This window comes from Gossypium raimondii, chromosome 11 (assembly GCF_025698545.1).
Source record: "Gossypium raimondii isolate GPD5lz chromosome 11, ASM2569854v1, whole genome shotgun sequence".
Lineage (NCBI taxonomy): Eukaryota > Viridiplantae > Streptophyta > Magnoliopsida > Malvales > Malvaceae > Gossypium > Gossypium raimondii.
The window spans coordinates 15,851,038-15,867,330 of NC_068575.1; the positions used below are offsets into that span (position 1 = coordinate 15,851,038).

General features: G+C 30.5%; 2 protein-coding genes and 2 long non-coding RNA genes across 14 annotated transcripts; 1 reads left to right on the top strand and 3 right to left on the bottom strand.

The window, feature by feature from the left end:
* Nucleotides 1-2,553: 2,553 nt before the first annotated feature.
* On the bottom strand, nt 2,554-5,206 carry LOC128034969 (uncharacterized). Of its 11 annotated transcripts, XR_008191347.1 has the most exons (7): nt 5,040-5,206; nt 4,774-4,943; nt 4,617-4,684; nt 4,212-4,264; nt 3,336-3,392; nt 3,009-3,076; nt 2,554-2,884 (listed from the first exon to the last, which is right to left on the bottom strand). XR_008191347.1 is itself a non-coding variant. In XM_052624559.1 (6 exons), the coding sequence occupies exons 2-6, from the start codon at nt 4,825-4,827 to the stop codon at nt 2,868-2,870; spliced, it is 264 nt and encodes an 87-aa protein (XP_052480519.1). In that variant the 5' UTR covers nt 4,828-4,943; nt 5,040-5,206; the 3' UTR covers nt 2,554-2,867. The 11 variants fall into 11 exon arrangements, 6 of the variants coding, with proteins under 6 accessions (XP_052480519.1, XP_052480521.1, XP_052480520.1 ...); XR_008191348.1 differs by having other exon boundaries at nt 2,554-3,076; nt 4,212-4,258; XR_008191345.1 differs by having other exon boundaries at nt 2,554-3,076.
* Nucleotides 5,207-9,223: 4,017 nt separating this feature from the next.
* LOC105804473 (arabinogalactan protein 13) lies at nt 9,224-9,772 on the top strand. The gene has a single exon (XM_012637113.2). It carries the CDS (start codon nt 9,239-9,241, stop codon nt 9,506-9,508), a length of 270 nt encoding a protein of 89 aa, XP_012492567.1. The 5' UTR covers nt 9,224-9,238; the 3' UTR covers nt 9,509-9,772.
* Nucleotides 9,773-11,386: 1,614 nt separating this feature from the next.
* Nucleotides 11,387-14,685, bottom strand: LOC128034701 (uncharacterized). The gene is made up of 3 exons (XR_008190861.1): nt 12,308-14,685; nt 12,013-12,229; nt 11,387-11,788 (listed from the first exon to the last, which is right to left on the bottom strand). It is a non-coding gene; the product is annotated as an uncharacterized LOC128034701 (long non-coding RNA).
* Nucleotides 14,686-15,436: 751 nt separating this feature from the next.
* Nucleotides 15,437-16,101, bottom strand: LOC128034581 (uncharacterized). Its single transcript, XR_008190653.1, has 3 exons — nt 16,043-16,101; nt 15,775-15,861; nt 15,437-15,677 (listed from the first exon to the last, which is right to left on the bottom strand). It is a non-coding gene; the product is annotated as an uncharacterized LOC128034581 (long non-coding RNA).
* Nucleotides 16,102-16,293: the final 192 nt, after the last annotated feature.

Below are 16,293 nucleotides of genomic sequence, written 5' to 3' on the forward strand. Positions count from 1 at the left end.
GAAAAAACATTTTTTCTCTAATCAAAGAAAAAACCCCATGAAACTACTACTTCCGCAGAAGAAAAGAACCCTAATAGGAGAAACCCCCTCCCCCGAAATTGCGACTTTGGCAAACTACCTTTGCTAAAAAATCTCATCTACTACTCATAAACATTGAATTTCCATTTTTTGTATATGTATGGTTATATCCTAATGATTAGTTACTAGAAAAGTGATATCTTTCAATTGGATTTTTTTTAATTAGAACAAATAAGACAAAAATTTTATGTAGTATAGTTAAAATTAAAAATCATTATAGATATATATTGTCATTAATATTTCTCATATAAATATGTGCCATTAATCCGAAACCGTACCATTAATTTGTTTTATTTATTGTCGAAACCATTTTTAATGAGATTTGAAAAATGGGGATCAACTTTAAAAATAAAATGGGGAGTCGCCACCGATCTTTTATTGTGGTGTGATCGGATCACCCTGAAAATAATTTTTGGTCTGCGAATTTTGAGAAAAATAGGTTCGGGAGTCGGTTACGCACGAGAAAGAGTTAACACCCTCGTAATGCCCAAAATTGGTACCGAATCGATTGTATAATGTCTTAATGTCAAAATTTTGAAAAGATTTTGAAATACGATCCTTTTATTTTGAATAAAATGAATTAGACAATGAGATTCACTTATTTCAAAGAAATAAATCGTCACACTCAGTAAGTTAGAGTGCAACATTTTAAATCCTCAAAATTAAATTTATCTCTTGACTTTAAAAACCTATGCATTTTGAGAAAGATATCTGATTATTTGGGTCAAATGAGAAAATCAAAACCCAGTAAGTTAGGGCTCGATTTCACAAAATTCCTAAATATCGAATATTGCCTTTATTTTTAAAATCCATGTCTCGAGAAAATAACATGTCATATCCAATGCGTTAGGACACAACGTGTCGAATTCCTGAGAATGGGTTTTTATTTGAAATTTGTATGTTTGAAAATTTTCGATTATTTAGATTCGACGAGGAAAATTGGAACCCAATACGTTAGGGCTCAATTCACTTGAGGATTCCAAACTTCGAGTATTTTGAAGATTTTTGAATAACTTGGTTTTGATACTCAAATGATATTAAGCATAACCTTTTAAACGAATAAAGTATGATGGAGCAATAATGCACATCGTGAAGTGATAATTCGTAAATTTAAATATACACTAATGTATGAAGAATAACCAAGTAAATAAGCAATACAATACATAGAAGCGATAATTTCATATCCCACATTGTACAACATTCAGGGCACGTTTGGTTCGCTGTAATGGAATAGAGGCGTAATGGAATAGATGCGTAATGGAATAGATGCGTAATAGGTAATTCTTTTGTTTGGTTAAATGGAATGGAATAGAGGCGTAATGGTATTCTTGTGTTTGGTTGAATGGAATAGAGGTGTAATAGCATAAGTAAAAAAACTAAAATGACTAGAATACCCTTAGTAGAATTTTATTTAGGTAGATGATTATTGTTATTGTTATTAAATTTTAATAAGTTTATTAATATAAATAATAAATAATTTAATCATATTTTAACATAATTATTATTAAATATAATTTAATAAAATTATATAATTTAATAAAATTCTTAGTATTAAATATTCTTATATAAATTTACTAAAATCATAATATATAATACTATAAAATATAATTTAAAATAATTATTATTAAATATAATTTAATAAAATATATAATTTAATAAAATTCAATATAATTATTCTTATATGAATTTACTAAAATCATATTATATAATCTATAAAAATAATATATAATCTACTTTATTATTTTTAAACTGCAATACATATTTAATGTGCTAAAATATCATTAGTGAAACAAATAATTTAATTATTCTACAATAAAAAATATTAGCCAAAACTTTATGTAAAATAGACTATCCTTGTGAGGTGAACAAATTTTGAAAATAGTCTACAGCAAATTGCATAAATTCTTCTTCAAAATCTTTGATCATGTTATTATGTTGATGCTTTGTAGGTATATGTATAATTGAGATAAAATTAAAATTTCATCTATTTATTGACTTAAAATTAAATTTATATTTATACAATTGCACCAAAATAAAATTTTAAATCACATTCCACATCAAATTATAATTTAAATGTAATTTTAAGATTTATTTGAAATTTTATTATTTCCATATTTATTATTAATATTCATCACATTTAACCGACACGGATCATGTTCTAGCTTATATATGCATACAAGCCAGAAAATAACATTACCAGGTAATAAACATTTCAAAATATATCCAATAAATAAGTTGAATATAACATTAGAGCAGTACAAGCTTTGTCCTGCGTTCTATATATAGGTCCTAGCCATAGAAACCAAAAACCGCAATGAAGGGGATAATGTCGAATTCCCTACTTCTCAATTATTTGCATATTCAATTAAAAAAAAGCATGGAATTATAAAGATATCATGCATATTGGTCAACAAAGAAAATGTTCAGTTTACTTTGGCGACCATGTAAAATTTACCAGGGTCCAAAAAAGTTGGATGAATCCAACAGAACAAGAAATTATTGTTGGATGAATAGGTTAATACAAGGATTATTGTAAGATAAAGCCATGAACCATAATCCACGTAACAGATACAATATGACTAATTCATCTATTCTATAAAATGCTAAACAAATCAACTCATGCCAGCAACAAAATCGAAGATAAAACAACTAGGGTGTCACTGGAAACTCCCCAACTTTAAGTATCAAAAATATAATAAAATAGATTTTCCAACTTCTTTAAATCTAGCACTGTCGCGCCATTCTGCAACGCTTCAAGCAAAACAATCCCCAAACATTCTTCCATCTTGTCAAACAAATAGGTTACCTGCAGTAGGAAAGATGCTCCATACCAAACCGAGTTTCTAATGAAAGTAAAAGAACGCAGCAACTCTATCTTTGTTGATAAGAATTTACAGCCTGCCCTTTCAGTTAGTTATACAAGGACTAACCTAGCTTTAAATATATTCTAGCTTGCCCTTTCATCTGCTTCCCGTGCCAATTTATTTTGTATCTTTTCCTACTCAGATGCAAGGTATTATCAAGTCAGAATTTTATTTTAAAGCCAACCCTTGGCATGAGTTTTGACATAAGACATCATATTTATGTCAAGCAAAGAAGAAGACAAGTAAAAAATTATGAGATATTATCCCCAGTTCTCATGTTGCTTCATTTTTGCTGCCAGTGTTTCCTTTTCAAAATTTGCCAATGACATGGCATCACATCTTGAACTTATATGCAACACATGATTCATAACATCCCCCAAGTAGAAAACACACCTGATCAGAAAGATAAGCCGCGTACTCCAACTCTCCCTTTGAATATGCAGTAGCAGCCTGTAGAAGAACATTCATTCTACCATCAAATAGTCAACTGTACTCATATCAATTACAAAAAATTCATATGGAGCAATGCAACTTGTATTCATGATGTTCATATATGTATGTATGTATGCATGTATATATTTGGTTTATAGAAATAACAAATATACATATTGCTATAAACGCGGCACTCTCTCTAAATTTGTGATATTCATCTCCCTTAGCTACAAATTACAGAAATTCTGAATTTTAAAGAAAAAGATGATGAAAAATAGTGCAGAAACGTTTATACAAGTTGTACAAAAGAGTTTATGATGAATATTTTGAGAAATGGTTATAAATGCTACGTGAAGAAGGAAATAAACACAATACAAACCCTTAAAGAAAACTAAATCCAATCAAGAATCACCTTAAAATTCTTCCGTTCCTTTTTCTTCTTATTATTTTAGTAGACTTTTTTTAAGTTCTAAAAAGGAACCAAAGAGGGACCTAACCACTTTTACGATTATTCTTATGTCTTAATTTCTCATAATAAGTAGAGGGGGCAGTTATTCAAGTAGCTCTGAGTACTTGTATATTCAAATTATGGCAGGAGTAGGACAAAAAGAAGAAAAGTAATGCATATGTATCTAGCATACATGTGACTAAAAATGAAAAGATAATTAATAGCAATTTGTCAATTTACCCTTCCAATAGAGGTGATCAAGTGCAATTTAGCAAATAAAACTGTTTATAGTGATATTCATAACCCCATTTCAAAACCAGAGGTCACAATACAAACAAACTCACACATACAATAACATGCAAAGCCCGAGAAAATTAACAAGAGAATACCATAGATATCCTGCTGAGGTTCTGCATCAGTATAGCTGCAGCTAAACCTACATCTGGCTAAGACAAGTCAATAGTTTCAGAAAAACATTTACCTCTAGGCTTGGGTTCAACCATAAATTTAATTTTTAAAAAGAATTTGTAACAATATGAATCTAGTAGATAGCCATTTAAAATGTTTCAGCCCCAAACAAAAGGGGAAAATAGAATGAAGAAAAAAACCATGCCTTTTTAACTGTAGAGAGTGTAAAGCATGTATAAAGAATAGAAATTTCTTGTTGTATACTAAAAATCTAAACCACCCATCAAAGAAGATGACAATATCTAACATTCGATGGGAATCTGAGACATGGGATGAAAGACAAGCGACGCAAAAGGATGGAGCAAAGAAAGGGGTAGCAAGGTTACCTTGCAGTGAAGCCATCTGTCGAGACCATTTTCACGGCAGATTTTCTTGAGAACAGAGGTGCAAACGCCTGAGGGATGAAGATTGAATATAGAAATCATAAATTAAAAAACACCAAAGTAACTGAATTGTCCAAGAAAATGCTTAGAAATAAAATACCAAGAGTGGAAGCAGCGTCGTCAAGGGGAAGAGAGAAGAAGTCGGCAATGTCATCAAAAGAGAGAGATTAAGCAGCTGTTGCGGAGTTGGAATTATGGTGATGTTTTAAGCTCATTTTTCCTTTCTATTTCCACTGCCCTCGCCCTCCCTTTGGCTTTCAATGTTGTCATCTTCTTTGACAAAATGGAGAAAAGAAAAAAACGTGAGAAGAAAAGAAACGTACGAGAATAAAAGAAGCAGAAATCGATGGAAGGGAAAAAAATTACCTTGCAAAACATCGGAGAGGATGAGGGCAGAAAATGGAAAAGATGGTAAGGAATTGGGGGGGAATCCCTAATCCGTGCTTGAAGATCAGAATGGCTATTACAGCCAACGTCCGTAATAGATGCGGAACGGAATCAGGGTGTAATAGCATTACCCCAAACCAAACAAAGGAATGGGTGGGGCGCGCGTAATAGATGGGTAACCGCATACCCATTATAGCGAACCAAACACGCTGTCAAAGATTAAACGAATCATTAACCAACTTCAAAGACCTACTACATGAATAATAATATTTAGATGAATTTTGAAACAAGTGTTATGAAAATTAAGGTACGTAATAATTTACATGTATTAATTTAAATAAGTAATGCATAGGGATTGAAAAACTTTATAAAAATAATAATCTATATAATAATATGTAAAAGTTGAAATATACAAAATATGGAGGAAGATATATGTTTTTTTAATAAAAATAATTATGTACATATATATAATAATATTACGTTTAAAAAACTTTTATACAAATAAAAAATATAATGAGTGAAATTAAAGAAAATATTATAGAATAAAATTTTTAAAGAATGTATACATGATATAACGAATTTACATAAAAAATGATTAATCAAAGTGATAATGAATATATGACTAGACATAATACAAAATAAATTTTAAAATAATAGTATATAATAGATTTTAAAAAAATGTATGATAAATTAAAAATAATAACTAAAAATAATAATATCTTAAAATTATATTAAATAACTTAAAAACAATGTCAAGCGGATGTTAAAATATACTATTAATAAATTTTAAAAAATAGATACCAATCCAATTTAATTATGCTATTAAAAACTAAATTTGAATTGAAACTTAATTTAAAGTACAATAATAATAATAATAATAATAATAATAATAATAATAATAATAATAATAATAAAAGGTTTAGTTGTCGTAAAAAAACAATAAACATTTACAAAATTAAATGAAATACTAGAAAAAATAAGAATAATAAAAAAGGTAATCGCATTAAAATTACAACATTCAAAGGACTAAAATTACAATCAACTCAAAACTAAGGACTAAAGTGACAATTAAGCGCACAACTTCAAGAATTCAAATCCAGAGAACAAAAACGCCACCGTTTAAGGAAGTACTTAAATGAAATCGTAATCAAATACACTATATAAATTAAAAAGGACTGAATCGAAACAACACCCAAGCACGGAGGGCCTGCAGCGTAAATAAACCATTTAGCAAAAACGCGCGGATCCTTCCGTTGGGTCGGGTCACCGCGCGGGTCGAGGGCCTTTAAACGGCGCCGTTTTCAAACCTACTGAGACATGCTTGAAACGCTGCCGTTTCAATAATCAGCATAAAAAAAAAAGAAAACCCTAAACTAAGCCTAATCTGCCATTTGAAGCAAACCCTAAGCAAGCTTCCTCTCGTTGCTGCGCCGTTTCGTGCCTTTGATCTCCTTCCGGCTCCGATTGCGACGGAGTAGAAGGCAAGACCGACCACAAGGTACGCTTCTCTCCCTTTTTTATTTCTTATATCTTATATATATATGCTCTTATATTTTATATGATGAACAAAAAAGAAAGAAAACAAGGGACTAAAAAAAACCGAATGGGAAAGAGGAACAGAAAACCTTTTGTATTAATTCGTGTTTTTTTGATACAGTATTCTCCTCTTCTGTGTATTGATATTGTCTCTCCATTCGTTTACAATGTTTGAATCGACCTTATATCCCAATCGAATTGAAGAGAAAAAAATAAATACAAAAAAAAAATAAAAATACATGTCCTTTTCTCTGCTATTTTTTCTATTTTATATTTTCTGTTGCTCTTGTTGGTGTTGTTTGTCTGTTTGCTGCGCAGGTATAGGCGTACGGCGCTAGCTGGGCGTGGAGGCGGTGGTGCACGTGCGAAGGCAGGCGTGCGTGGAGCGGCGCAGGAGGCTCCTGTTGCTATTAGGGTTTTTGGTGCTTGGAAAGTCTGGGGCTAGACTGGGTTTTGATTTTGGGCTGTAATGGGTTTGTAATTTGGGCCTGGTGTTGGGTAATGCAATTAGGTAATGGGTTAGGTTTATATTGTATTGGGTTTTGTAATACTTAACATTTACAAGGACTGCTATTGGTTTTTATTTTATTTTGGTTTATTTGTGCTTTTGGGCCCGGCAAATTGGGCCTATTACATTTATCATTATTTTAAATATTAATAAAACAATCAATATTAAAGCCATATAGTATTGGAAATCCACTAAAATATTTAAATGCGGTAATTTAGGTTGTGAATCAGATTTCAATTTGTATTTCTGCTGTGGAAAATGTAAATTTCAGCGCTAATTTTATGCTGATAAAATAAAAATAAAAATTTCTCTCTAAATGTTATAGAAATTAAACGCGTGGTTTTCGTCAAAATATTCAATTAAGTAATTTTAATAAACAAATTTCCTTTCATTGCTGATTTGAAGTGGAGTCTATAATACAATCCCTGCAGAAGTCAAAAATAAAAATAAAACTTTAGTTAGTTCTGAAGGTATATGGTATTTTTTATTTATTTCACATGCATTTTAAAATTTTTTATGATATATTATAATATGATCGATAAAGTTAATATAGATGTTTAATAATCTTAAAACATTACAAAAAAATGTTTCTAAAAGTTGAAATAATTTGTAAATTTAAAAGATGCGCACAATATTTCTTTAAAAAAAAAAATAAGGGTTCTAAATTACTAATATCACATATCAATCAATTAGTGTTGGATAAATCAGTAATTAATTTTATAATTTAGATTTCATATGAGAATCCAATTTCAATTAGTAAACTTGATATTTAACATAATATATATTATATATATACACATACATATCATATATATAATAAAGCAATGATTTATTTCGTTTTTTTTGGGAATTTTCAGTTTTGGAGAACGTAATTTATAGTATTCTTACAATATTAAAATATAGTCTCTAAATAGTATTTAGACACCATTATTTTATATTATTTGTGAAAAATAAATTTTAGAAAATTACAATAAATTTAATATGCTGATAAGAAATTAATTACAACAATAAAACAAATCCTAGAAACAAGAAACTAAATTACTAATAATAGAGCTTTATGTTTTTACATCCTTATCGAAAAACTTAAACTATTTAATTTAAATTTTAAAATTTAATGAATCTTTTGAGTATATTCAATTTTGTTCCCATAATTCCTAATTATAATTGAATAGTGATCTCTAAAGCTGGGGCTGTAGATAAACCAGACTTTTGTTTATGCTCATTTGTTTATCTTCAACTTGTGTTTCTTAAGTTGATTTATTTTTTTATAACCACAAATGTCTTCATTCGTTTTTAGATTTAATACTATTTTGGTGGGGCCAAGACTGATATTCAAGTAAAAGTCTCTCAACCATGATGACTCCAAATTTCGAAATTGGTTCAAATGTTTAGGGAAGAAGTCCACTCTTACCTTTTCCAATCACCAGTTAGTCTGTTCACATTTGTTTGTTCGTAAGTATTAAAAACGCATGTTTATGAACATATAATTTAACATGTTCATGAAACAACAATAAATATGTATAATATTTTTAGATATAAAATATTCAAATACAAATATTAATCATTGTTATAAATAAAATAATTACACAAACAATAATAATTGAAAAACAAATTAATTTTAACTAAAGATAAAAATAATGAAATAGGATATGCAAAGGCACACATTGAGAAGGCATATGATAGTTGGGGGAAATGATAACGGTGAATGAAAGGGTTCCCAACATATTGAACCCAAAAAAAGAGAAAGGGTCCCAACAGCCCTATATTTCCGATAAACAAATCTCTAATTAATTAAGGACATCAAATACCAAGATTGCCATAAAAGAAGTTGAACTCAAACCACAGAACACGCCTGCTCATAGGGTCAAAATAGTCCTTATATAGTAGTCCAAAATTTTGTAAAATAAGAATTGAACAGCCCACACTGCCCCCGAAAAAAGTGGTAGATAAGGCAAGTGGGCAAAGACAAGGGACCCTCTCCAAGCAACGCCCAAAAAGACCGTTGGCAACAGCTGTATGGCATCTAAAGTTGAACTTAAAGCCACCCTGTCCCAACTAACGGGCAGCCCAAACCAATAATAACTAAATTAAAAGTTACACTAATTGAAAACTGGCCAGCACGAGATGTATATAAATGGGGCTTTATGGCACCCCCATTACTGCTTGTCTCCAATTCATATTCCTCACTTTTGCAACAAAATCCACGAAGAGACTACACCAACAAATGGAGGCATTGAGGATAAGACTATTTTTGGCTATGATGGTGGTGTTGATGGCCATGTCAGCGGTCCAATATGTTGCGGCAGCTGATGCACCGGCCCCTACTCCTACCTCAGATGCCACCGCATTCGTGCCGACGGCATTTGCTTCCCTTGTCGCTCTTGCGTTTGGTCTCCTCTTTTAAAATGGATGAATTGTATTGGTTGTTGATATTTCAATATTGGGGGTTATGTAGAGTTCTTTTGTCTTCTTTTATTCATTCTCTCTAAAGGCCATACAACTCTTATGGAGATGGAAAAAAGATAGAGAAAAGGTGGAGATTTTTTTTCTTTTTCTACTTTAATTTTTCCTTATGACAATTGGTTGATGTATTCATTGTTTTGATTTTAATGTATATTTGATGTGATTTGTTTGTTGGTGACCTAATGAAGTTTTTGTTTGCTTATAATTTCTAGTTCAACTCTTAGTTTTATTAGTTTTTGTTTGCTTGTGATCTAATAAAATTTATGATTTGCATAGTTCACAACTCAGACAGGGAATTATCTAATTTTTATATTTTATAAATTAATAATAATTTATTCATAGTGAAATTTGAATTGTAAAATATTTTCATTTTCCATTTGAACTAAAGCAATATCTTAATTTTATATTATTTTTATAAATATATTTGTTATTTAATTTTTATATATTTATATATCTCTATTTATTATAGTGAAAAATACAATTTAATTTTGACTGCTTACAAGAGGAATGGAGAGAAAATGTGACATGATTTTTGACACAAACACAAGGGTCGAAGACGATCCAGAGGAGAAAGGAAGAGCAAGAACATGAGGACACTTTCATTAGTATTTTATATACAAGTTAATTTGTTTTTTTCTCTATGTGATGCCAATGTATTGATTTCACTTTGTTGTGTATGATGTACTCAATGCTTGGATACAATTTTTTTTTTTGTCTTACAAGCTTCTTCCTTATGATGTGTATTTGGTTCTTTGACTCTCATATCTCTTTAATCTCTTTTGTTATTTATTTTTAGAGTAATAAGTTATAAAGGGGAGCTTGGTGATTCATCTTGATTTCACTTTGTTGAGCATAGTTTAAAAAGTTTTTGTATATAAGGAAATATTTTCGGGGTTAATATAATCTGTGATTCTTTTACCTTGTTGGGAGAGATTTTATCGATTATATTTAATCACGAGACATCCTTCTCAAAATTGAGTGAATAAAAATTTTAGTTTAAAAACTCCTATATTTCGTCGATTCGAGAGATGTAGGAAGATGTTAAATACTTACATTATTTGTTATTTGGGTTAATATTTGGTACACTCACAGTTTATTTTTTTTTATTCCACATGTAGCCTTGAAAATTTGTTATGTCTTTTTTTTTTAAATATTTACTTTCTTAATATTTTACTATACCCTTATAATACACTTGTCAACTACCTAACCTTGTTTGTGGAGTCTAAAAATTCCACTGCAATGTACCAAAGATTTTCTCTTGTTATGCATACATACGTATCACTACAGCAAAATAGCCTTTTAGCGGCATTTTTTAGGCCTTTAGCGGCGCTCTTAAGCGCCACTAAAAGTATTAGCGGCGCTTTCACAAACGACGAAAAAAGTGCCATTATAGACAACGCCGCTAAATTTAGCGGCGTTTATGTGAAAAAACGCCGCTAAATACCATGACCTTTAGCGGCGTTTGCCTTTAGCGGCGCTTCTCGCAAAAACGCCGCTAAAAACATAACATTTAAAAAAATATTTTAATCAAATAATATTTATTTTTATGATAAATATTATATTATGTTTTATTTTTTAAATTTAAACTTTAAATATACTTTTAAGGATAAATAAAACTATTATTTAAATTAAATTTTCTATGAAAATTTTAACTTTAAAACTAAATATAAAATTAATGAATTTAGTTTTAGAATTTAAAATAATAAATTAATAACACAATTAAAATCAAAAGTTAAAACTTAAGTTGTCATAAATATTAAAGTAAAAATAAAAATTTAGAATCAAAACTAAAATAAATAATACATATGAGAAACAGACTGACTAGTTGAACCTACCTATAACTATACACATTGCAATGTAATAAAAAATACAATTCATTTTCTTAATCAAGTAAATCTTGGTAATAAAAGATATAATACATTTACTTAATCAAGGAAATCTTGTAATGAACTCAAAGCAATGAGCCTTAGAGAAAAACTTTTGAGCATGGCTTCGAATTTGAACTGCAGATTTAGTGCCTACATGCTTATTATTATTGGCAGGCCCCATTCTCTTTACATAACTACGGCAGCTGTACTGGCAAAAGCAAAACAAAACAAAACATGTTGACTTCAACAATAATGCAGCGTGTGTCAGGCAAATGTTTAAATTTAAGTCAATTCTTAACTTATTCTCTACAATACCAGGGCACAGGTTGAAGGAACTCAACTTCCCTGTAAACCTACGAGTGATTAATTTTAAGAGTAAAAACAATTGAGCATGTCAGCTTTGATAAGAGTGGAATGATCGGGATTAATAAATTAGAATCGAAGTTTGCATTCAACCTATGGCTCATGCAAACACCTTCAAGACGTGGCATCTGGGATTCAAATCCCAACATCATAACCATTTTTGTATATCTAATGTTATATAAAATGGGGTACAGCAAAGGAGGAGAAAACTTACTCATTATTATTGGCTGGCCCCATTCTCTTTACTGTTTATGGAATTGCCATAATGAAATGATCAATCCAACCATCCGGTAGTCTTTGCTTTTCCAACATATGCTAGAAACTATTTTCGGGCATGAGCAGAACATGATCCTTTGCCAATCAGAGGGGAGAATTAAGATATAAACTTGACCGCCTTGCACATTGGTCTGTAACGCAAACCATTCTACCACCTCCAATGTAGAATTCAGTTCAAAACTCAATAGAATATCAGAAACTCAAATATTCAATATACAGCATAATCGGCATACCTTTTCCAAAGAAGTAAGCATTTGCCCCTGCAATTGAAGAGAAATGAATTATAAACTTTATCTAACATAAGAGAATACTACCTCAACCAAAAAAAAGTGAGAACAAACCCTCCCCAACATGAAAAGAGACGACAAAACCTATTTTGGTACAAAAAGAGCATCCGAAAAGTTGTAATACATTTCTAATTCAGCTAGAAAAAGAAACATAGTCCATTAAATTACAATAATAATTACAATCAATGCATTCGACTGTAGATACAAACGTGATCAATTATTACAATGAACTATCTGACTGATAACTAATAACTAATATATATGTATGAACAAATCCACAAAATAAATTAGAATAAATATAAAGAAAACTACATCCAATGACACTTAAACAAGGGATCAAAAAATTCCCCTAATTTCCTTTCTACTACTAAGTTATGGCCTTATCATAAAAAAGAAATAAATAGTGATAAATCTTTGAATAAAAGATACATAAACTTAACCAAATGTTGAGTACTTGTGGTAATCGATCAAATTCTGAAATCAATTATGGTATTGCTTGCATGAACATGAGAAGGCTGTTAAACAAACAATGAAGGAACTAAGCAAGTATTCAAGTAAAATAGGTAACCTTACATCTGCTTCTGCTCATTATGGAGATACGACTTTTCGCAGTACTCAACAGCTAAATAAAGCTGGGGCCTTAAGTTCTTGAGCTCCCATAAAATCAAAGGGTCAACTAATCAATTAGTATAACAATGAAATGCTGGGAAGCTCAAAAACTCATGAAGACAAATTTTGACATCAACAAGGTGAACAAGTTAACAAACCAAATTAAAATCTTAACGCTTGCAGATGTTAGATTTAGATACATGAATTTTCCAATTTTCTTCTAATAAGATATTATTAGATAATACAATATGAAAGCTTTTCCATTGCATAATTCAATTCGAATTCGCATTCTACTTAGACTAATACCATGGCTCTAAACTCAATAATGGGAATTAAGCGATTCTTTTTCTTCAATAAACACAATAAGAGCTATATCTAACTTACAATAGATTCATCCATTGCTGCAACTCTACTTTCTAGCTTTGAAACATATCTAACTTTAGTCATAAATGTAAAGATCTACCAATATTAAACCGTGAAGCCTTATTATTAAGTCGCCAAAAATCAAAAGGAAAAAAAACACAATAAATCAATATACATTTCCAGTCAAAATAATTACAAAAAATAGAAACAAATGGGTTGAATATTGAGGACAAACTTGGAATCATCTGTTAATCTACCATCGTAAGTAAACCGAGACAAAAGAGCCAATCATGTGACGAACTAACAAAGAGTAAGAAGAGTACCAAGCAAGAAGAACAAATTATAATCCTAGCTTCGATAACATATTAAGCATCTAACCTAAAAACAATTGGCTATTGGGAAGGTTTAACTTTAAATAATGTGGGATAACACCAATTTTAACGTATGGCATCATATGTGAAGACACAACCCTTTCGAAATGGTTTAACATAAGAATTTTATTTCATATTCAAAGAGAGAAAAGAAAGGCTTAAAGCTAGCAACTAAAAGAAGATACCCTCGTAATCAACGCCCCCCCCAAAACATTAATAAGAATAATAAGGAAACAAGTGCTTGTAAAATGTAATAATAAAGGGTGTTGGAAAGCAGTTGAGCCTTTGCAGGGCAGCTCATTTGCTTCTTGTGTTGGTGCTGACAAATCCATATTCTTGAGAAAGCACCAACAGGATCATATGTTCATTATGTTAGCTGTAGAAGAATGTTCACTAGATTTAGTGATGCCATAGTTTTGTTCTTAGATTCCTAATCTATATCAAAATTAAATGCCTTTGTCTTTTGCAATTACTGTAGAACAATTTCTACTGCAACAACAAAAAAAAAGTCAAGTGAAGCCAACATTGATATGAAAAAACAAATTTACATCATCATATCTTTGAAAGTTAAAATCTAACCAAGTAGCTAGCTGCTAGTGGCTTTTGTAAATGGAGGCAAAAACTAAATTAAAATTCCATGACTGGTAAACAAATTTCACAAAAGAAAAAGAAAAAGAATGAAGTAGTTTTACTACTTCTTCAACCATAGGAGGCAACAAAAACTTAGTAGCAAATTTCACAAAATTTCTTAATTTCTCTCTAAAGCTTTCTTCCTTTTATTCAAAGTAGCTTACCAGTTTTGGAGACTAAAACCCAACCTTCCTACTAATTACGACATAAAAGTGCAAAAAAGAAAATCCCTTTAGTGCCAAAACACCATTACAATCAAGTTTCTCTATTAAGTTTTGCATTGTCAAAGCGAAGGATGGGTAAAGAACATACAGTTTTGGAGATTTTGGAGTAGTCACCGGTGAGGATATTGTGACCTAGACATTTAAGTATCATTGCTATAACACAAGAATCAGGTCCCAAATGATAGCAATATAATATCTGCAATTTAGGAAAGCAATAGCATATCGCAATTTGATATTAAGTTGTTAACAAATTGGGGTATCGTGTCTTATAGAATATAAATTCAAGTGGCAATTAAGTACAAAAAATGGTTCAAATACTGAATTAAATACTTTTAGATAAGATAAATGGATCAACTATTTATTAACCCAATTTTAAATGAAAAATTAGACTATATGACTTCCACATTGTGACTCAAGAAAAAAATTAAACCTTAAATAATGCATAAAATATCTCAAGGCTTCATTTGATTTCAAGAAATAGAAGTCATTCTCATTTTTGTGAAACGGAAACATTAAAGAATTGTGTTTGATTAAAAATTTTCAAATAATTTGAAAATTAAAAGAAGAATCGTCGTAAAGTTGAAAAGACTCACACCCTTAGCACATCTATAGGAATTTGCAAATCAAGTCACCAGCTTCTCACTTATACCCCCGAATGAACAACAACAACCTCCAAACCAATTATCAGCAACCATTTCCACAAAATTTCTACATAAATAAATCAAAACTCCCAACAATCTAGGGTTTTCTTGAGTTTTAGAGAGAGGCAGAAGATATATTTTTTCTTGAGTTTCCAAAAACATAAGTGGACTGGCTTTCAACACTTCTACTGAAAATAGGGAAAAACTTTGCATCAATACTATGCATTTCCCCTAGCTAAGGAAGAAAACCACAGTTCGATATTCATTCTTTGGTACAAAACAAACCACAGTTGGGAATAGGGGAAGGGTTAAGAATTAAAAAACAAAAACAAAAACAATTGTACATCATTTAAAACTAGCACCAGAAAGGACCATTCTCGAACATTATCACAAGTCATAAAAGCACTAACAGCAAACTATATACCTTGAATGTATTCTCTCATTAACCCAATAAACGAAAGCTGTTAGGTGGCCATGCCTAACAAAGAAGAGATAAAAAAAATGCTTTAAGTGCTTTGCAAAATTGGACCAATAATAAGAAACATATAAAATAAATAGAAAGATTAGGTAAGTACTGCAAATCATAATCCATTTGAGCGGAAACTTTAAGTGAAGACATGCTTTAGGATTTCCTTGCTTCTCCCTAGCACCAACGTCCAAACCTAATAACTTAAAAAAAATTCAATCAACAAACAGAAGGCGAATTGGAGCCAGAAGAATAGGGTTTTTTTTATTATTGTCTTCATAGTAATTTATGCAAGAAATTCCAAAGTCATGAAGAATTAAAACAGAAAGGCAAGTAGATAGAAATAAATGATTGAGAAGAAGTTGAGAAAACTTTACCTTGGGTATGTTGAAGGAAAGAAGGAGGCTTCAGAGTCACATGAGAAACAGATAAAGATGGCTTTTACGTAATGAAACATGTATGTTAGGTGTTGAAATTAAAAAAAAAAAGAGGGGAAGATGATGATGAAGACAGTGGTGGCAGAGAGAAACACTTAAAGCGTGTTTTGAGGATACCAATTTTAGGGGGGAAAAATTAGGGTTTCAGGGGGAAATTTTGGGATAAAGCGCCATTTTTAAAAGTGATATGA

Excerpts from the sequence above, each read along its gene's own strand:
- LOC105804473 (XM_012637113.2), top strand. The coding sequence starts at position 9,239 with ATGGGGCTTTATGGCACCCCCATTACTGCTTGTCTCCAATTCATATTC.
- LOC128034969 (XM_052624556.1), bottom strand. The coding sequence starts at position 4,827 with ATGACATTGCCGACTTCTTCTCTCTTCCCCTTGACGACGCTGCTTCCA. Across the intron at positions 4,685-4,773 it reads CGACGCTGCTTCCACTCTTG|GCGTTTGCACCTCTGTTCTC; the intron begins GTATTTTATTTC and ends TTCATCCCTCAG. Across the intron at positions 3,602-4,211 it reads ACCTCAGCAGGATATCTATG|CTAAGGGAGATGAATATCAC; the intron begins GTATTCTCTTGT and ends TGTAATTTGTAG.